This window comes from Larus michahellis, chromosome 15 (genome assembly GCF_964199755.1).
Source record: "Larus michahellis chromosome 15, bLarMic1.1, whole genome shotgun sequence".
In the NCBI taxonomy this organism is placed as follows: Eukaryota; Metazoa; Chordata; class Aves; order Charadriiformes; family Laridae; genus Larus; species Larus michahellis.
In genome coordinates, this window is record NC_133910.1 from 10,663,661 (window position 1) to 10,685,913 (window position 22,253).

General features: G+C 39.1%; 1 protein-coding gene across 3 annotated transcripts in view; it reads right to left on the bottom strand.

Moving 5' to 3' along the window:
• The window catches only part of DAB2IP (DAB2 interacting protein), a 202,109-nt gene extending 189,124 nt beyond the window's left edge, over positions 1-12,985 (bottom strand). Inside the window, exon 1 of one of the 3 annotated variants that reach the window (XM_074609392.1) lies at positions 12,293-12,985. In XM_074609392.1, the coding sequence (XP_074465493.1) occupies positions 12,293-12,410 (118 nt within the window). In that variant the 5' untranslated portion in view covers positions 12,411-12,985. Of the gene's footprint in view, positions 1-2,673; positions 3,258-12,171 lie in introns of those variants that run through there. The other 2 variants (XM_074609395.1, XM_074609399.1) reach the window with 2 other exon arrangements.
• Positions 12,986-22,253: the final 9,268 nt, after the last annotated feature.

Genomic DNA, 22,253 nt, shown 5'->3' on the forward strand with positions numbered 1-22,253 from the left:
AATGGTAGCGCCTCATCGCTCTGGTTCACGTCTGCAATCTGCAGACCTATATTCTAGGTAGGTCAGATTTGTCTTAAGCTGAAGTTCACTAAAAATGTACTGATTTAGACTCCAGGCACAAAGTATGGCAGAGGGAGCCACATTCTTTGTGAATTAAGTGAGATTGAACTTCCAGAGAAAGTCTGGCAACTAAGTGAGGCAAGAAAGGAGGTGGAGGAGAAAAGAAATCTATGTGGATTCCTGACATTAAGCTGTAATTGCACAATAGTGTTGTTGCATTACCAGAGTTGCCACTTTAGCAAGAAAGTACCCTTTCCTGTAGTGAAAATGACAATTCTTCATCTTCGAGGCAACAGATACCCTGGTCTGCTGAAAAAAAAACCCAGCACTGTGATTTTCCGAATTCATATAGACATACCAGGGGGGTAATGCTCTCCACAGCAGAATGACAGATGTCCTCCATGGGCAGGGGGTGAAGAAGAGAAGAGTGAAGAAAGGGAAATGGGCAAGGAGGAAGACCGTGGAGGAAGAGGAATGGCTGAAGAGCTAACTAGGAACGCAGAAGATCCATTGCAACTACAATGCAATGATAAAAGCTTCCTGCGTGTGACCCTGGGCAAGCTACTGCTAAGCTGTGGGGAGCTTTGTTGAGGGATCTAGCAGTAACCCCCTCCAGAAGGGTTGTGTGTGAAGTCCCTAAAAAATAAACTCTACCCATGCAAACCCATATATCACAGTTAGACCACTGAACCAAGTACCTACTGTATTTCATAAAGGGAAAGTATAAAAAGCCTGTCCACTCTGAGAAAAAATAAACACACGTTACAACCAGCTGATGTTTGATTTGAGTGTGCATGTATACATACGACTGAATTAAAACCCTCTGATTCCACTGTCCCATATACTGTCAGTTATTGCTGATACTCAGTCACTACTGCCAACAGCTAAAAAACCTTCTGCTATTTCTGGAATGGAAGTTATCTTCACCTCTGGAGTTCGAAGGTCAAAATTTTATTCCTCGTGCTACTTCATTATAATCATTGTGTCTGGCCCAATGACAGATTAAAAAAGGGCACCTGGGAAATGTACGATTGACAATATAATTCCACCAAAAAAGACCTAAGTGAGCATTTATTATTCTTATCAGCAGCAATGAATGAGAAATAGTTTTTCTAGCCCCAGAAATGTGATGATTACTGGAAAAACCTCATTTGTACTAGTAAATGCATGACCTTTCAAGGTTTTTTAACATACATAAAATGAGAGACACACACTTGGCTTGCACCAGGCACAGTGAGACCTTAATCCATATATCCTATATTCTAAGCAAGTACAGTGACCGCCAGCAGACTGTAGCGGTGTTGCACCTCTGCGTGATTCAGACATTCCTCCTCTGGCCTGCAACAATTTTCCTGATTCAGGCTTCAGCAAAGTTAGCTTTTTTCTCATTAAAAGAGTTGCTCTTGATGATCTGGCATTTTGCCACACAAATGACTAAGTGAAAAGATGTCTAATTGTTAATCTTTTTTTTTTTTAAAGTGAAACTGCAGACAACAGCAGCTTTTTTCTGTATGACAAGAACATTAGCTCAAAAGGCCTGAGTGTAAGAAAGCATACTAGATGTAAGATCTTTTCTTGTTTATTTAAAATTCATTCAATATGAAGGGTTTAGGTTAGATCAAATATCAGTTACATAAATCCACGGTTCCCTTATTTACAGGTACTAAACATTTCTCTTAGAATACAGATAAGTACATGCAACTTACACACTTAGAGTTAAAATGAACATACCAATGCAAGAGAAAGGTAAAAAACAGCTATTTGCCAAAAATAAATTACAATGAAGCCTTCAGCAAACAAACTCTTAGAAATATGCTTTGCAGATTGCTGTTTGGAACAGCCAACAGTAAATTGAATACTCTGACTCACTGGGAGGAAGGCTAAGGGTTTGTAAAACATCAATAGTTCCTGTCCTGCCTTTGCTAACTTTCCCTTGTGTAGATAAAAGTGCCTGATTGAAATGTAACCTTCAGGAAAAAAATTTCTAACTACATTTTAAAACAGTAACATCAAAAAGTTAAGTATGTGCTAAAAGTAATGGGAGAGAGTGGTGGCTATCAATCGTGTTGGTGTCAGGCCTGTTGTTCTGAGGTTAAAGGAATGGCTACAGTTTTCTCTCTAGTGACTGAGTCTACGCCAGCAGGTCATTAGTGAGCAGGATTTAATGGGCTCACAAACTACATCTTGTCTTCTTGAAGTGGAATACACCATTTGACTGCAAATCCGGACTGCTGAAAAATAGCTGTGTTTCGTCTGAGATAACAGTCTGAAAAAGAGATTCCATAATCAGGAAAACAAGAGTTGAGAGAGTTCTCTTCATAAAGATGCAAACTGAAAAATATATGCTATCTTGAATTACAATTACACTTACACTGCGGAAAGTTTGTATTAAGACGATTTCTGTACAAAAGAGCAAAAGACAAATCATTGTTCCAACTCTGCTCATTTCTTCAACCTCATTAAAGAAATTCTGAGACAAAACAGTCTTTGATCTCAGGCATTGCTACAAGGCAACTGTACATTTCAAATGAGACATATTCATTCCTAACAAAACAAAACCTCTATGCAAGTAAAAAGTCAGTCCCTGAAATTCAGAAGTCCTTAACTGCTTACCTTTTTATGAGCAGGTCAAATTTTTGGAAGTAGTTTCTCAAAGCAACTCAGACATTCCATGTTAACTGTTATGCTGCAATAAACAGCTGCAAAACTTGCTGATTTATTTCCCCATTTGGTGTGCATGCTGAACCCCAGAAGAAATCCCACGCAGGAAAAAAAATAAAGGAAAAACAACCCCAAAACCCACAGGAGAAGCACTTCAGCCCTCAAGCAAAGCACAAAAAAGTTCAACAGGGAAACAGAAAGGAAATCCAGCAACAACTAAAAGTTTGGATAAGAAAGAGGAGACGCAAGCTTGCTCCCCTTGCATGTAGTCCTGGCGAAAGGTGCCTCTCCGAGCAAAATTCAGGGAGACTCCCAGCTCCTCGGAGCAGATGGTATTCACACATTATTCCCGAACAGCAGCATTCCCTGCTCCAATCAGGAGGCAGCACTCAAAAGCCAAGCGCTTCCCAGACTCTGTTACAGTTTTCAATAGCTATAGCACAAGATGAATGACTCAGAAAATGAATAAGCAGGGAAAATAAAACACGCCTCTCTCCTAGTGAGAGGCACCGGCAGCCAGAGCAGCAACCCTGAGTGTGCTGAGCATTGGTTTCAAGTTCAATGCACCTGCCTTTTTTCCCTAAATCCTAAATGCTGATTACATTTTCCCTATCTTTGATTCGTGTGCTCAACTTCATCTTGGGCTAGAAGTCACAATAAGAATTAAATTTTTGCTTTTCTTCTTCAGTCTTAAAACCAACAAACATTTGTTATGAGCCAAAAAAAGGATAACTGCGTGTGTGCTCTTCCAGGCAAAAAATTTCCAGACAACTCAGGGAAACTCCTCATGCCATCTCTTGCTGAATACATACATAAATATTTCTAAGATTAAGGCCTAATTTTACAGATCCTGTTGCAAATTATATGAAAAGAAGAAAGGGTAATTTCAAAACTGTGTCTCCTAAACAGATTAATATATCCTTTGTTTTTTTCTAAAGTTTACCAGGAAACTTTAAATGAAAATACAACAAATACATCTAAGAAGGAAATGACTTAACAACTACTAACTTTCAGGGGAAGCACAACCGTTACCCAAAAGCAGGCCAAACGGAACCAGCCAACTACTGCCAACTGCTTTGCTTTGCTTAGAGACCATTGCAAGTGTCTCAGCCAGCGCACACGTTTAAATACAACTCCTCGGCCCGACGCCTGGCTGCTTCTGACAGCTGCGACCGAGTCATAAAGGAGGATCTGCTAAACAAAGCAAGTTACTCACGGAAACAGAGTTCCACAGCACCAGCAGGTTTCTCCCTGGAATACAGTACTGCACCCGTGAGCATTCCAAAACATACTGAAATTCTCTTTAGTTTTATAACAGAAAAGACTGCAAAGAGGTAACACCGTGTTTAATGTTCCTACACCAGCTCTCGCTGCAGTCTACATACAATGTTTTTATTGCTGCCACTCAGAAATGAACTCTGGGTTAGCTGAAAACACACTGCAGTCAGACAAGTGGAATCAGTTAAACCAGTAAAACTATTTGGGGTGAGAAGCATTCTCCCAGGTCCCCCTGGACGTTTTCAGATCTTTGTCTGTGGCTGTAAATTGATCCTTTGCATTCCTGTCTGACACATGAACTGTGAAAAACTCTTCAGGGATATTCTCTCTGCCATGAGTAATGCTCTAATAGCATTTCTGCAAAACAGAAGACCAGTTGCAGAGACAATAAAATACCGTGAACTCGGGTCTAACTTTTACCATTATTATTTTAAGTCAATTTTTTTTCTTTATTCTGGAACAAATAAGAGAACTCTATTAGTGCCTTACTTTCCTACTTTCAAAACACCAAGAGTCAGGATTTCTCCAGCTTGGATTAACAGCAGGACCTACATTCAGAGGCATCGATTTGTGACATAAGCCATGCCGTGCCCACCCAATGGTTAAGTAAAACAAACCCACACATACAGCTCCAGGACAAGAACAATGGCTTCTGTTACTACATCTGCCACAGCTGCCTGCCAACTTCCCAACCATTTCTAGAGAAGTACTTAAAGGTGTAGAACAGAACTAGAAGCATATCTAGATCCGGTAAGAAAAACATTTCTTGAAACTTCGTTTTGGCAGACGTTTTCTGATCATTGCATTAAGCTCTAAGCAGCCACAATCGCTGACTCCTGACTCACTCAGCAAGGCATCTGGTGGGCCTCCGAGCCCATAGCAGCAGCAGCAATGCTTTGCAATTAAATCTCTTACACGTGCTAGTTCCTTGGAGATGCTCCGAGGGGAAGCACATCTATTTATTACCATAATGCTCTACCCCACATGATAACCACACGTATGCACTGAGAAACCTCCTTGGCAAACATCCCAATCGGACACAATAAAGAATATTACAGTGAAGTGGCTAAAGGTAAGCAGCTATTTATTCTTTATATCCCTCGTGTACAGTACATCTGTTAGACACAGATATAAAGCATCAGCAGTTGTCAATCTTTCTGGGCATTGCCAGAAGAGGAGGCTGCTGCCCAACATGTTGGTAGTTACATGTATGTGATCACAATAACCCTTGATTAGAGGTCTCAGAAAAATCCACTTGACCGATCCTTTGTCAAAATGTGGGCCTCAGCTCTCAATAAGGACTGACAATTTCTTCTGTGGCTTTTCCGGTTTCTGTTATCTACTACCAGAGCCTTATGAATGTAAAAGCTTCTGAACTATAAATACCTTGATACATCAGATGTATGCTTTTAATTCCTCAGCATCTCTACTCTTATGAAATCCCTTGTCCCCTGTTTTCCAAATCAGACGCACGAACAAAACACTAAAACTCTCTTGTTTTCACTATGCCTGCAACATCATTCTGAGGAACTTTCCGATGTAGCATCCTCACACAGCTGATACACCTCACTAATATTAACGACCACTTTTAGATACCAGGTTCTGACTGGACAGATTTCAATAACCACAGAAGAAAGAACAGTTTAACAGAGTACACTCTTCCATTCCATTTAACGATACTGAAGTCACCTTTCCAGTAGTACGCTGTTGCCATAAGAAAGTTCTGACAGAGACTCGTAGCAGTGCTGCATTTTAGAGACAGAACTGGGAGGTTTCCCCACAACGCCATGCTGTGAAGTTGCTCTCTTTTAGAAGCAAAATAAAAGAAGCTTTGAACATGCTTGACTATGAAAGGACCCTTTTCTTACCAAAGAATGAAGACACTACTTTGACTGTTCCAAGTACCTCCGAGTATGGATGGTCACAGTCTATTCATCTGATGTTCCTTCACGATTTCATCTAGATGGTTCTCCCTTGTTGTGCCCTCATTATCTGGTGGGTTCTGCCTTATTGCTTGGCTCTACCCTCTTCTACAGACTTCAGCAGGGAGAGAAAGGAAGAGACTGCATGCAACGCTTGTTCATCATTCAGTTACAAACTTGGAAATTGTAGAATGCATTCTACAAATCATTACATAGTAATCTTCTTAATTCTTGGTCTCACATTCCCCTGGAGCTTTCTGCCTTTTGGATACTGTTGGACAATTTATTAAAGCTATATTGGATCTTTCCGTTTCACTGCTTGGTGAACTTACCAGATAATGCTTGTGTCTTTTTAAATCTTTCTCTGTTGCCAAAAAGTTTTGGTGACAACAGAGAAACCCCATTACACTTGCCCACCTACTTTAAACTCTTGATGCTTGCTCTACTTGCCACACGGTCACTGCCAGTTCAGGCAGATTATTTATGATCCTTTTCGAACAATGGTCACTACGCATACCTGGATCATTTCTTTGGAGTACGTCCAATACCGATCATATAACTTGTAGGAACCTCAGAAAATAATGTGGAACAGTGGCCTAATTCGCAGGACGAATCTGTCACTATTTCAGATGTTCACCAATAAATAATGCCCTCAGGTAGGATATTTCATTTGATTTTGTCACCAATATTTCTTATGTGCAGATACCTCACTTTGCTTTTGCCCACCAAGATTTAGAACTTCTTTCCCAGAAGAATTTATTAGCTGCTTCAGACTTACCTTTCAGTACAACACATCTTTCCTACGAATTATAGATAGTACCTGAATACAGTGTAGGTAAAATTAAGAAAACTACAGCAAAATATAAAGAAAAAGGTTGCAGGACAAAATATGCCTCCTACTTCTATGCACAATTCATCAGGAATTCAGTCTGCATTCATCTTCTCTAGGTATTACACTGCCATTTGTCTTTTTCTTTTTTACTTTTCCAACCATCAAGCACATGTTTCTGTCCCTCTCTTTTGTCAGAAGCCATAAGATAGACATGGTGTACAAACTATTACAAAGAAGAAAAGAACGAAGCATAACTGTCTCAACACTCTATAGTCCTCTGCTAGCTCAGCCTTGAAAACTGACATTCACTAAAAAAGTATGATTTTTTAAAAGTGCTCAAAAGAGAGATCTCACTTTTCTAATGGAATATCATGAAATAGCAGACTTTGTTAAATAATCTGCTACTCACAGATGTCTAGAATAAATACTTCTAGTAATAAAATCCATTTTGTCTCTTTAATGTATTTAACCCAAAGAGTTCTTTGCAAACCACATAAATGTTGGCTGAGGTAAGCAGAGAAACAACAAATAATTTTTTAAGGATCTATGCCACAGGCCACAGTACAGCACTGTTTAATCACCTAATGATAGTTAATATGTTTAATTGCCAACCTACTTGTTGCTGTTTTTTCTTCAGTGCTGTGGACAATAATGAGAAATTAACTTTCAAAAACTACTACCACCAGATCTCATGACTTTCCAACATTCACTCTCTATATAAACCAAGTTTTCAGACTTAATAGGGCAGGACAGTACCATGCATAAGAAATGCCAAAGTTCACCTATGTGTTTGTACAGGTTTTGCAAGACGGCTGCTCCTAGACAAAACTTCTCCTCTCACACAAGGAAAAAGATCAGTGCTCTGTCTTTCAAAGATTCCAGGAAGCTCATTGCAATTTGTGGAAGTCTATCAAAAACCCCCCAATACACAGCGACCCATTTCTCCCAGAACAAGATAACTTAATTAAAATGGTAACATGTAAATAACTTAGTCTTATACTTTAAAATACTTGGTGGCAGTTGAGGGGAGTTTGCTTTTCAAAACATAACTGCATGGCATCTTCAGTACTACTTTTACGTAGAAGGCAGGGGCTTCAGAGTACTGCACTGAAAATTAATGTTGTCATCCTATTTTCTTTCTTTTTCTCATTACTAGATGCCTAAAATGCAGTTCTGAAGAAGAAATGCCAAATCAGCTCCCCTATTATTGGCCTCTGCCTCACTGCTAAGCAGCAGAATTTCCTCTTGCATGGCAATTCCTGGTTCACAGCCTTTTCTGTGGAAGTTTCAAAAAGACACTTCAAAAGATTTCACTATTTTTCATCATATTTTTAATCTAATCATTGTTCTCTCTGAGCTTATCATATCATCTTTAAAAGAAGATCATATAAGGTTAAGAATACATATATATTGTCTGCACATTGAAAATAAATTTCAAGTCCAGGAAAGTAAAGAGCGTGGAATGCTGATGAGCCTTTGCCTCTGTCTGCTGAGATTCTGGATGAGGTGCCCCAAACTACATCATCTGCCAAGTCCAGCTCAGTAGAAATGTTCATGGCCTTTTCCTGGTCTAAGGCAGATCTACCCTATCTCTCTGAATAAAACACCTCTGTTTTCACCTGCAGCAGCCATAATTTCTTGGCCCTGGGTTTCCACACGACTCTGCTAACAAACTTCATATCTAATCGACAAAAAAATCTGTTTTCCCAGTCCTTGCTTCTCTTTTCCTCTATAAGTGCAATATTTAATGCACATCAAGGTGTCATTGAGGCTAGGATTTCATTACTGCCCTAGAACATTGCTTGGAGAATGTAAATTACCAACAGCTGAAAAAGTTCAAGCCTGGCTGGCATCCACGTAATTCGCCTGGTTGAATGTGTATGTCAGAGACTGAAAAAATATGCCATAATTATTGTGTTATTAAAGCACAATGGTTTAATTTCATTTCTCTGTGGTACAAAATCTGCATCTGTGATTCACAGTTATTGTGTAGGGAATATGATTCCACTACAACGAGGACTTGGGATTTGGTCTACAAGGTTGTTCAGAAGGTCCACTAAAAATACTGTGCCCTTAAAAGATTAACAACTAAAAGGAAGAAAAGAAATAAAGAAATACTGTTAGGACACACTGGAGAATGAACTCAGAGGCAGTACCAGTGTTCACTATAGCTATATAAACTGTGGTCTAAGCAATTTGGGGACACAATGAATACAAAAGTCACAGATATTTTGTACACAAGAGTTTGTACACAAATACAACATCTTATAAATCTTCACCAGCTCGTAAAAAGCTGCTGAGTTGTCTTTTATTCTTGTGGCTGCAAGTGGCTATAGTACAAAAGAGAAATCTGTAGCTCTGATATGTCATCCCTCTGAAATGGGTAATTTAGGGTTATGGTTTTAGAATCAGCACATTCTTCAGCACTTTTCTTCCAAGAAATTTTTTTGTGAAAAGAATCAAGTAAAACCATGCCCGTACATTAAAAAGAAAACATCGAAAAGTCATCACTGTGAGACATCGTAAAATGACAATATTATTCCTGCATTTCAGAGAATGGAAAGAAAATACTGGGGGCATGGTGTGGGCCAGGGGGTGCTTTAATGACTTTTAAAATCCTTACAAGAACCCATAGCTTTATAGGAGCCTTTATCCTGGGCACACTTGGAGAGGAGTTACAGAACTTCCGTCTGCTTTCATGAACGTGAAAATGGGTAGCAACCTATCAAGCCTGTGTTCAGAGCAGTGCAAGCACTACAGCTCAGTGAAGAATCATAGAGAAAAAATCCAATAACCATTTCATCCACAGGTTATGATTTTATTCCAGGGTCTGTTATGTCAAGGCAACTAACACAGCTTAAATCTCATTTCAGACCCAAAATAAATGACTGGTCCTTCTCTGTTCCAGTTACAAGCGATAATAAATCTATGCGACATCTCCATGAAAAGCTGGCAACCTAATTTGGTTAGAACAAAAAAACCAAACTGTGCTGAGAAATGAGACATGCAGCTTCTCGGTCTTGAATATTCCACTAACGTCCTTCCAGCTGATTTCATACATCTCTGTAAGCAAATGAAAGGGCTGCAGGAGGCAAAAAGAGCAACTTTAAAGTATATTATTGCCACATATTCTTCGGAACAGCTTTTACTGTCATTAGTGATCTATTGATTGGGCTGGCAATAAGCAACTAAGAATGACCTGACGCTCAATTTTAAGGTAGATGGTTAACTAATATGGACTACCAGGTAGATCAAAGATTAAATAACATTTTTCACTCTGGTAGCAGAAAAAAGAATTTGATTTGACATTCTTGAATGTAAAAAGGCACTTCTACAGTAAGCACAGAAGTTTCAAGTCATGGTCACTTCCCAAAGCATTAGTATTTGTCACATGAGCAATACAGCAAGATAAGCACAACAGTTATCAGGGTGTTCATAGCACTTCACTAGCTGTTTGAGAATAAAAGGGACAAAAGGGCTGCTTCGAGAATGACACCTACAAGAAAACATTCTCAAAGGAGAAAATCTTTCTTAACAGCATTCTGCCGGCATATTTTTGAGAGCCTTCTATTTACTGAATTCATGCAAAATAAGGCATGGTATATCATAATAACAGATTAATCCCTCAGTCCTGCATATTGCTCCAGCAGCATAACACGTAGGCAAGCAACCTCCTGATGAAGAAATGGTTCAACCCATTTGTTTTACAATGGGATAGTTTAAATCAATTAAAAAAAACTCTAAAAGGAAGATGGGGCTTTACATAGTTAGGAAGGGGAAGCAGTGAAGGTTCTTCTAGGATACTTGGTACCATGAGTGCTTATTTGTCTCTCATTTCCCAGTTTACTAACATTTCCAGTGTCTGCCTATGTATTCAAGTATTTTGTAGGAAAACAAGTTTCTACACAGTGTGACAGAATATACTTTATATATCTGTACGGAAAAGGATGAAAAACCTGTATATCTTAAAATATGCATTCTAAATTTAGTGAGCCATGTTAACATATTTGAGAAACCAAAGGTAAACCTAAATTTCCCACAGAATCGACACAGTCTCTCTGTGACTCCTAAAGTCCGGATTCTAATGTTGGGACAGGCAAGAATACTTGCTTATATGTTTGTTAACATCAGCCCAAAATAAGCATGCACTCCTCTGGTAATCCTAAAGCTTCCTGCTGTGAAGAAGAAAACAAGATTTAATTCTATGTCCTAGTGGTCTAAGAGGAGGTATAAGACATGAGAGGTAGACGCTGTTTTTCTACAGAGAAATTAATATAACTACATATGAAAGAGAATAGAAAACCGAAATTAAAAGTGAGATCCTCCCCTCCTGATCTTTTCATGTAAAAATTATCATTTGAAACAACACTGAAATCTGTCCTTATTTTATATAATTCAACTTCAACAGCAGGGCACAGAGCCCAAAGTAAAGCAGTGCTGCCCACTTATATCTGCCCAGTCAACTGTTCACATAGTTTAAATGTTACTTCATTCCCCTAACCACATTCCTTCCACGCAGTTTTAGGTCTACTGTGATATTAACACTGCAGTTATGTGGTACTTGAAGGTCTAGGTTATCAGCAGAGAATATGCTGGGAAATACATAAGTAGTTCTTGAACAATACGTATGTAGGATATGGAACACTTTGCGGATTTCAAACTGTATCCAGAATAGTACCAAATACATATTAAAGAGCTGAGATTCAATTTATTCTAAAAATCACCATCTTGCATTGTTTTCAAAAATGTAAACAATTTGCTGTCCTCCATGCAGCCACTCTACTAATAGAGAAATAAGACTTGCAATTGCAAACAACTTTTTAACCCAATTTATGCTTTTTGTATGCCTTCCAATAGACTAGATACCTGAACATCAGCACATGGAATGCTATTAATCCAGGGAATAGCTGCAGTTTTAACCATGGACTTCAATTCCAGGGCGAATTTATGTGGTCCCTAGCTAAATATATCCTTCTAAGTAAATTACTCATGCAACTGCCTGTAGGAAAGCTTTCTGCAGATAAAGAAACTGTTTCCAAATGCTACGTTTGACAGCACATACGGCATAAAGTTACATTCTTTTCTCACTGGCAAAAAAGACCCCCAAACTGAATAATGTAGAATGCTTAGGTTCCTCTCCTCTCTGCAAACTGCCCAGGAGATAGGTTAATTCTGCCTGATTACTGCTCCTTGCAATACACTGTATGTATCAGTCTACTATATGTTTATCTCCAAACCTGTAAACAGAGTGATTTCTAAGATAATGTGAAGCACATTACCACATTCATTTCTACTTATCCATGCAGAAGACAGTAAAAACACATGCCTAACCCTGCGCCTTTAGCAGGATGTGTAACTCAGACACTCCTTCACGATCCTTTTTTTTCTCCTCTCTTTTCTATGTTTTCGACTTCTTACCATTGGAGTTGTCCTGGTCCAAAGGATTATCTGGTTCCATTACTTCAAATAAAAGCATCCAACATGCAGTTCTCCATGCAGCAGAGGCATAAAAACACAGCAGTTGCCTAAGCTGATTCACCTGATTTATGAATTAGTGCTGCATCCATAAGAGGCTGTGTTTCTTCTTTTGTATTACATCTGGCTCCTTTTCCAACTAGATGGCTGGGTATTACAGCATGCAGGCCTTTTTCCAGCATCCTCTTAATGCATTATATTTAAAGTAGCAGCAACCTTTTTCTCCCATCCCCCAGACTAAGTTACAGCAGCAACTAGGCTGAGCTGGCAGAGAGCGGAGCTCATTCAGAACAGGACCTGCAAGCGTTCTCCGATTCGTGTTGCTGCATAAAGAGAATGATTGATACAATAAAAAGTAAGTGGGGTTTGACACAGTACGGTATGCACTGCAGAAAATCGCACCAAAACCAGCAAAGGTCTTGAGGGTTTGGGGAATGCCTCGTTGAAGCCACCAGTGTGCACCCCCTCACATACAAACAAATTATGTCCTTTTCCCTCCTCCTCCTCCCCCCGCTACAATCTTTTATAACCCTGGATCTCCTCCAGCAATAGTCTGTTCCTTTACTCAGTTTATAATAAACTCTGCCATTCCCTTGTGTCCCTAGGGCTGTCTTGGAAAGGAAAGAGGCTGTTTGCAGAATGAATAGACCAGCCGCTGCCTGACAGGGAGGCAACTCAACGACTCCGCACTGGGCAGTTGTAACTTGCTGCAGCAACAGCCTTCTGCTGGAGACCTTGTCCGACATTTACCTCCTCTGCCGAGCCAGGAGCTGCTGCTAAGCCGGCGTTTTAAAAAGCCTTCTGCAAATGAGCTGGGGGGGAGAAGCACCAGCTTTGCTAGAATCATATGGCAAATTACATCAGTCTGCAACTGCAGACTCTCTCAACAGAGACAATATTAACTGACTGTTAGATCGTAGTATTAGAAGTCAGGTCACCTTCACTCTGCTGCTGGCTCTGCCACTAACTCCCTGAGACCTCACATAATTCATAACTTTTCTTTGTGCCTCAATTTTCTATGATATTGACATTGAAATATGTCTTATCTCACAGGAATACAGCTGAAACTTCCCAGCTTTACATGCTTTGAACTTCTTGGATAAATGATATGGTACAGGGACTGAGGAAGTAGACCCCGTCACCTAGCTGAGGAATACAAAATGTTATTTTCTCTGAAGGCATCTCCACAAAATAAAAGAAAAAGGTATCAATGTGCAACTATAAACCAAGATGTGTCTCTGAAAGGTAAATTCATATTGCTGTTGCAACAATCCTGAAAAAATTCTCAAAACCCAGACTTTCAGGATCAATTTTACTTTGAACCTACAATTCAAACTCTTTCTTTAATACTCCAGCTAAAGCATTAAAACATATCTTGTTTAAAAAGAAAGCTTTTGTCTAAACCTAAGGCAAGGATCAGTCGAAACATCTACAACAGATTTAGTGCGTTTTGGGTTTGTCATGTCTGATGACACAGGATTCTGAGGCAGGCAGGGTTTCTATTTTGGTGCTCCTGGGTAATGCTTCTGCCTTACTGGCTCACTCTCTACAGAGTCATCTAACTAGTGCTTTGGAGCCGACTATTCATGCCTGGTGCTACAAGCCGTAGGCGGACAAATGAATGGCTGGCTGAAGGGAGAAAAACATGCAGTTCTGTGTGGAGAAATTAACCTAGCAGGTTGATATGACTCTACTGTAATTGTACCTTGCAAAAACACTTTAGTACTGTTCCTGAGGATTATGCCATATTAATAGAAGAAAAACTCGTTTCCATCTATTTGTTTTAAGTATTGCACAGTATACAGCCCCTATTAAATAATGTTCTGAGATCTCTGCCTTGGTCTAAATTACAGTGCTGCAAACCCTATATTCTCTCCCCTCGCACCCTACGCTCCCTATGTTCTTTACAACTTCACTGCTTCTCCCACTCACTGACAAAACAAATACCCTCCCTCTTTCCACCTTCCCCACAAAACCACCTACTCTGTGACTACAGGAACATGGCACTCTGCCTGTTAACAGCCCTCCACCTGGTTTGGGTCGTGTATACAGTCTAGGAGTTAGTATATGATAGAAAAAAGTGTGTTAACTCTTGACTGACACATATTGCATCCCTCCAGTCTGAATGAACAAAAGCTGGCAATAATAGGTATAGGAGGGATTTAGAGAAGTTTTGGGGGTGGGGAGTCCTGAACAGCTACCATCTGTCTATTCTGTATCCCAGGATGTGGAGATAAACACACACACACACATAGACACGCAGAGTGACTCATTAACACAGCCCACCTCGACCACAGGGGACTAGAAATGCCTGAAGAATGGCGATTGTCAATGTAAAGGAATACACAGTTCTGTGATGAACATCTGAACCAAGATAAACTATATAAAGAATTTCTTTTCTTCCCCGAAACAGATGCTGCATATACATAACATACTTTCCAGACAATTTAGTGACAGAAAATAATAAACACCTGTGAAATCCCCCCTTGTGGAGAGTCAGGAATGATCCAGGAATGCTAAAGAATAGCTAAGATCAAGAAATCAAGATAGGAAAGTGAAAAATAATAGTTATTTAGACCTCAATGACTTTGCATGACAACTGATTTGATTTTAATGTCATCCAAATGATTTGCTTATTTGTACTTACAGCCCTAGTAAAAATTAATCCTTAATGTGCAAGTCAGAATGATGTCAATATTTTGGCTAAGACACTATTCACAATTTCTAACAAGTGAGCAATTGTCATCCATTCTTCGTTTGAGCACAGCTCACACAGTTAGGAAAAGTAGCTCATGCAATGATTTTGAAAAGCAAGGGACAGTTGGAAGACCAGGGCTTTGATCGCAAGGGATTTTAATTGCTCAGGCACTGAATGGAAAATTGCAGAAGTGAAGAGGGAAATGCTTTTCAGACAAATGGCCTGAATGGTCAGAGGCTATGCTAGACCAAATCCTAGGAAATGAGCCAAACACACTGAACTAATGAGTGTGGAAAGAGAAGTCTAGCTAGCATATTCTCTGGAATACCTATGAGGTTAAGTAGAACACAAAATTTAGCGTTTTGGAAAGCTGACTCTTCAAGGAAGGAATTTTGAAATGGTTGGAAGGAAGTGGAAATTAAACGTACTCTGTTTTTGTCTAATCAGAGCATCTCCACATTGCCCTAGATGGCTAGCTTTGAGACAAAAAAAAAAAGGTTATATCTAATGCCTTAATGTCTGCGTGATGTTTGCCTCAACATCTTTAACATACCAGATTCCAGTTGTTCTCAATAAGAGTAAGACTTTACTTTGGAGGAATTGGTAGCTACTACTTCTTAACTCCTATTTCTTTTCATAAAAGGTGGGAATCATAGCTGACATTGTCCATTAATTCACACTGTAACGTGAAATTGTAAACAGGAAAGATGGCACTTGCTTTTAGTTTTCTTTAAAACTTTGGGCAAATCACCTCACCTCTTTTTTATCAGCTACACGGATCTGCATTGAACCTGTTATTCTTCATAAAGTAATTTAATATTTCCAGATTAAATGATACAGTCTAGGTTTGAAGTAGTAGAAGTATGGTGATACAACTGGTCTTGGATTTATTTCCGGAGAAAGGATTTGCTTCATAGGTCTGTTTGAACGAGGTTTTGCTACGTTATGTATAGTCGCAATGGATTACGGTCAACGGAGACTATGAAAAGTCTATGTTCCTTGGTGTTGTTCCTCATAACATATCGTTTTGCTATCATAAGGCCTATCTTTAACAGCCTAAGAACAACGCCAAAGTACATCACAAGCATTAATCGGGCCTTGCTCACACCAAGAAAACATTACCATTTCCATATTGTAACGAGACACAGAAGCACAGAGCTGCAGGACACCTTCTTTGCAATCATGAATGTGACATAGTTGAAAGTCATAAAAACTTGACGAGCTTTAACTATTTAAAGTTCTAATGGCCCTAAAATGAGTCTTTACCAGTATAAGCAGGTAAAAAAATTCAGCAATTACATTTCAGTTGCTAATGTCTGTGCAAAAATGATTCCTGAGGATCCATTCTCAGCATGCCACCTCAGTAGCGTCACACTATGTGAGAAGACCAAGTTGGAGATGGAAAGATCTCCATTACTTAAAATAAGAAGAAAACATTTTAGGCTGCTTATCTACAGAAATGAGTGAGAAGAGGTTCAGCTGCTTTTCCCCTTGAGAAACGGAAGAGTGGTACATTATTTTGCCTGCTGTTGGATGCGGTCGTTGTTAGCCAGTGTAAAAGATCAGCATGATGCCACAGCTGCCCGCCACCACAAAGTCCTTCTTTGAAACATAAATTCATATGTAGGAGGGAGCAATGAATGCCTGCAAGTTGAAAAGCCAGTGAAGCACAGACCTGCTTAACAAAACAGTTTGCCAAGGTTACTGGGGGTGTTGTCAAAGCCTCCTCTTTTGTGAGGGCTGAATAACAATTCATACCAAGTAACCCGCTTCACAGTTTCTTTGGCTTTACCTGGCAAGTTTTCAAAGTCACTGCTCATGGCTGGGTCTGTTCCCATTGAGATGCAGCTTATCTTGCCCTGGACAGCAAGCGCAGGGATCATCCGACTCCAAAAGTTCATGCCAAAGCCCTATTGTGCTGGTTTTCTGTTTGAACTGAACTACGTCTATCATAAATGTGCTCGAATACGACACAAGCACAAACTGAAGAATGACGCATCCTTGGTTACTTCATATTGGTAAGAAGAATCCCCCTGCCTCGGCAGATACTGATAGCAATTTAACCATTTAATTTAATAAATTCAAGTATAACTGGGATCTTCAGGAAGCGCCAGCTGCAGAGCAGCCACAGTTACTAAGATTCTATCTGTGAAAATGCTCCTGCTAGCAAGCACAAGGCCGGTTAAGAGAAGACTATAACCTAATTTAAGCTTATTACTCAAAAACTTTCAAAAGGGTGATCTGTCTGCTGAGTTGCTCAGTGCCACATGGAAGCCTCTATTCTCAATCGTGTCCCCTTTCAGAAAATGCATCATATAACCTGCAGCAATAGGACAGACATCCTCAAAGGATCCTTTATTTGAGGATGTGGAAATTCATACTATTAAATCAGCAGACTTTTATCGTAACTTTCCGAAGACGGTGATGCTCTAATCACACATCTGAGGTGGCAGCTTTTCATCCAGAGCTCAGCAAAGCTCCACCATAGAGAAAAAGTATATGCAAAAAAAAGGTGTGACAATTAAATGGAGCGTGAAAAGCTGGAAGACCTGTGTTGGAGAAAGAGTCTATGTGAAAGACATTCCCTAGGATATCAGTGCAAGCACTGGCACCTGTCACATCTTTCCTTTCAGTGCTTTCTGGCTTTGTGAACCATTAGGAGTTTTGATTTATAAAAAGGTTTTCTGGTGTAAGAGCATTTCAGTATCTGATACGTGCCCAAAACATCTAACTTACTGAACCATCTTTGACTTCAGAACTTTAAAACAGACCAGTTCTTCAGTTTCTGAAAAGACTGAGCCTTATATCTCTATTCAAATCTCTGCCATAAACTACTAAATCTTGTAATCATTAACAAACAAATTTCTAAAGAATAAACCAAACAAAATGCTTCAGAGTTACAGATTCTGTAGTAATCATGATTAGAAAAGACAACTATGACTATGAAAGGAGCACACATTAAATATTCTACCATGAAAAACGCCAACAATCTATTTCATGTAGTAAATATTTTTAAGACTCAAAAATTTAATACTACTGTCAGGACATTGTTTCAGGGTAACTAGAATATAACATTACCTCTTGCTACTGTACACTTCAGAATGAGGAAAGTGTCTTTGAACTTCTTTAGTAAAATCCTACCGGCAATTTTACGGAGGAAAATAAAACTAAACTGACTCCTGGGCAAAAATAACAAAAGGTCTGCAACACGCAGAGTTCTGTGCACAATTTACTGAGCTGTCTGTTGAGATTCCACCCTAGCTGACTTTACAGATTCCTAACTATGTTTCTGCAGTTGTCTCCTAGAAACAGGAACAAGAAGCATTTGCTGTTTTCTCAGCTCTTTTGAAAACCTCTGCAACAGCTTTCTTCACATTCGGGATGCCCTAGTAATCAATGTTTATTTCCTTAATCAATAGACAGCCTTAACGAATGGGTTGCTCGTTGATACCGTGTTATGTAAATGTAATAAAATAGCAACTGGCGTAATGATGTATCATTAATAAAAACTTGGACAAAAAGTAGAAATGGAAAGTCCAATTCAAAGAAATACCCACACAAACATTTGGATACTTAACCAGATTCCTGAGGTTATCCAAACACTGGATTAATAATCTTACAAGAACAGACTAGATGCTGAAGTTACACGTACTTCCTTCTTGCATCAAGCTAAATTCATAATGAATGTAGTTCCTGAAGAATATCTTACTGAACAGCAAAATGGGGAACATTAAGTGCAGTTTCTTGAAACATGGGCTCTTGAAACCTTCCATCAGAGGTTTCTGTGAAGGTTCAGGCAAAAATAATGTACTATCCCAATCAACTAAGATACCCCTAAAAACATCTGCTGGAAGAAAACAGCCCTGGTGGAGCATTTGTAATATATAAATCTGTTTAAAATCTGTTTTTTATATTGAAAATAATCTTTTCTTCCCTCTTCCAGATATAGAGTATTCTGCTCCTATTTCTGCACATTGCTGATGGGGCATGATGGGACCAAGACTCACTGTATCTGTTTCTCCAGCCTGGATCGGGGCACCCAGAGCTTTTGGTACATTCTTTTACATTTGTAAAATTTAAGAAAAATAAGAAAGGTTGCAAAAAGCAAATGCAAGGTTCAGATGTGTCTGACATTATTTAATTTATGTGATTCCAAAACAGATGGAAGCAAGGTAAGTGACATGAATAAGGCCTTGCACTCTGTATGGAAACAGACCTGTCCAGATGAAAGCTAGTGTCATACTGAGTAAATATGGGAGAGAAAACCAACATTTACATCTCTTCCTCTGAAATCTTGGTTACCACAAATCAGTAGATTATTCCCATACACCCATAGTTACAGCACAGAAATACTGTATCAAAATATGTATTTCTTTCCGTTTGCAAGTTCTCTACAGAAATACATGCAACTTAGAAAGAAGAAAAAATTCCAGACAATGGTTAGGCACATGAACAAAGCTATTGCACGGAGAGAATGACATATTCTGAATCCTCAAAGGCTGTCAGTCTGCTTGCTCTGAGCCTGCTCGATCTTTTCTTTCCTCCTTTTATTGTTACCTGTCTTTTCCTCCCTCTCTCCTTTGTCGTTTAGAGATTCAGCCAATCGTTGTCCTTCCAGATCAAGCAATCTCTTCATTTTAATAGCTTTTTTAGGCTGAATTGCTCCATATGGTCTCTTGCTTTATGTGAAATTCACACAACAAATAGCAAAGATTTTGAACTAACTTTTGTTTTTTTGCTGTCACCTGAAAAGTGAAACACAAGATAAATGATGTCTTATTCTTTCCTTATGTTTCTAATCTGCTTCCGATAAAAAAGGCCTATAATGTCTCTTCTTTGGGATATTACTGTCATTCTTCCTTTTTGTTGTCCAGTAACTTCTGATTTCACATTCACTTTTTCAATACTCTCTCTTGCTTTAGGCAGAATAAAAGTACGAGAATACAGTCTCTGTTCCTAGTCAATTAGTTTTGCCTGAGCTAAGACTTCAGAAATAGATCTAACTATCTGACATAGATAAACCATTTTTAACCCAATGTTTCCATAGAATTGTTGAGATATTGGTGTGGGTATGAAGTACATACAGCAAATCTCATTTCAGTCTTGGATAGAAAATGAGAAACTTCACTGAAGCCAACAGGAAGAGGAAGGGTAAGGTAAAAAGACAGAAAATAAACACTCATCTTGGCATGTGACAAGAGACTGCAAGGTTCAAACCTTCTATTCATTACCCTGATGAATAAAAAATCCTGAATAATCAATCATCTGTCACACTCTTCCTTTCCTGACCCCTGCAATATTTCCCTGGTTAGTCCATGCTGCTACTGTAAGGGTTATCCTTTGGTTTTTTCTACAGAGTATGATGGGAATCCATAACAGTTATTTAGGAATCACACCATCTTGGTTTATAGACACGCCACAGATGTGCCCTCAGGTGAGGGATGCTTCTTCCATTTACCCTTAAATATGTCTTAACTCAGCACAGATGAAGATAAAATAGAATTAACGTTTATTTACAGCATTTTAGGCAACACAAAGACAAGAAATGAAAGAAAAATATTTTAATCTACTAAACCAAAATTAAATATAAATGTTCCTCTTCCCACGTATGTAGATGATGGATACAGTTGTTTTTCTCACATACAGGCATTCTGTCTTTCTGCATACCTTACATTACAACTTGCACTCATTAAAGACACCCTTTCCTGGTGGAGCATGCTGAGTTTTATAACTCATCTTCTTTTAGAGCTTATCTCTTCTAGAAGCTCCAGTAAGGTGTATACTACTTCTCCATCTTTTCCCGGATTTCCTCATTTTCTTTTTCCCTTTTCCCTAATCCTTTTTGCCTTTCCCCCTCCTCCACAAAATATGTATGTTTGGGTTATAATCTTGATGCTCCTCTAAGTAAGCTAAATACTATCTCCTTTTCTTGGAGATTTAAATACCATTTTGGTAGACCAAGAGGCATTACCTATGCTCAACTGGCAAATTAACAACTCCCTGCCTAAGTCAGGAAGAGAAATTCCATCTCCTCTTTACAGAATCAGTGCATCATTTTCATTGTCAAATTTTTATTTTAGATTTGCCTAACAATTAACACATACACTTGATACAATACGTAAACAGGGTAAACGCATTCAGTTCTTTACTAGCTTTGGACTTAAATCAGACATGAAGCCCTTCTGGGGTGACACTCTATCCTCTAACTTAGGGGTACCATGAAATGAAGTTCCCATAATAACCAAACCAACCAAAAAAAAAAAATGCATGTTGAATTGTTAAATAATGAATAGCACTTTTGCCATTCATCATGCAGATACTGTGAAGAACCTAGAAGTGAGCTGTTCATTACGCTCTTTCCATTTTCCAAGGTTTCCTAAACCTGTCCACAGCCAAGTCAAATGAGCCAGCGTCTCCTCTGCACTTCCGTCCTTATCCCTCCCATTTATCTTTCAGCTGTCGTTTCCCAGGAGCTGAACAACTGCCTCTTCCCAAACCTTTCGCTCTGTTCTTCCTAACTTAGTGTTCATCTCCTCCTGGATGCTCTGCCTTTCTTTGCTTCTAGTGCATCTCAGTTTCTAGGATTCTTTTCTGTATTAGACCAGGTCTCTTTATATTTTAAGGATTTCACTCTTAACCAAGTCTAATTCCTCACCTAACTCTATTCCCCATTCCCCAGCAGCCCCAACTTAAAAAGCCTCACAGCACGGCAGCTGCGCAGGGTATGCTGGAGCTGCCAACGCTCACAGAGAGAGCTGAGACATACCACTTCCTTCAATGGCGTAAAAATAGGATAATGAGAAAGAACATCTCCTTTCGAGGAGCTCGGCCCGTTTCCTGCCCCAATTCCTCATTTTTAACTTTATCTTCCCCTGGGATGTTTTCCTTTGCAAAGATAAACAGTTTGTTTTGCTCAAGATTATCAGGTCTCTGCAACTAAAGATTGTCTCTTGCGAGGCATAGTCTTTTCTAGCCCTTTATATTCTTTCTGTCTCTCTCTGCTACCTCCTGTCCCCCAACCTTCTAGCTATTTTGCTCTGTTAAACTGCTACCTTCTTAGTAAACACAACTATCATTTAAACCGATGGATTATAACATGATGTAGTAAAACCAGAAATTTGTAAATGAAGCTATATGGATTTTAGCCCTTCCGACTTAGTTTACAGAGGTGCAACTTTCCTGCAATTCTTGAAGAATCTGAACAATCCTTTCAAATGTAACACACATTTAGTAACTCTGGTTTTGCTTATTGCTCACACTAATATTTTTTTCTCATTAGCTTTAAGTTGTATTCACCTATATTTAATAATTTGCTTATCTGTGGTTT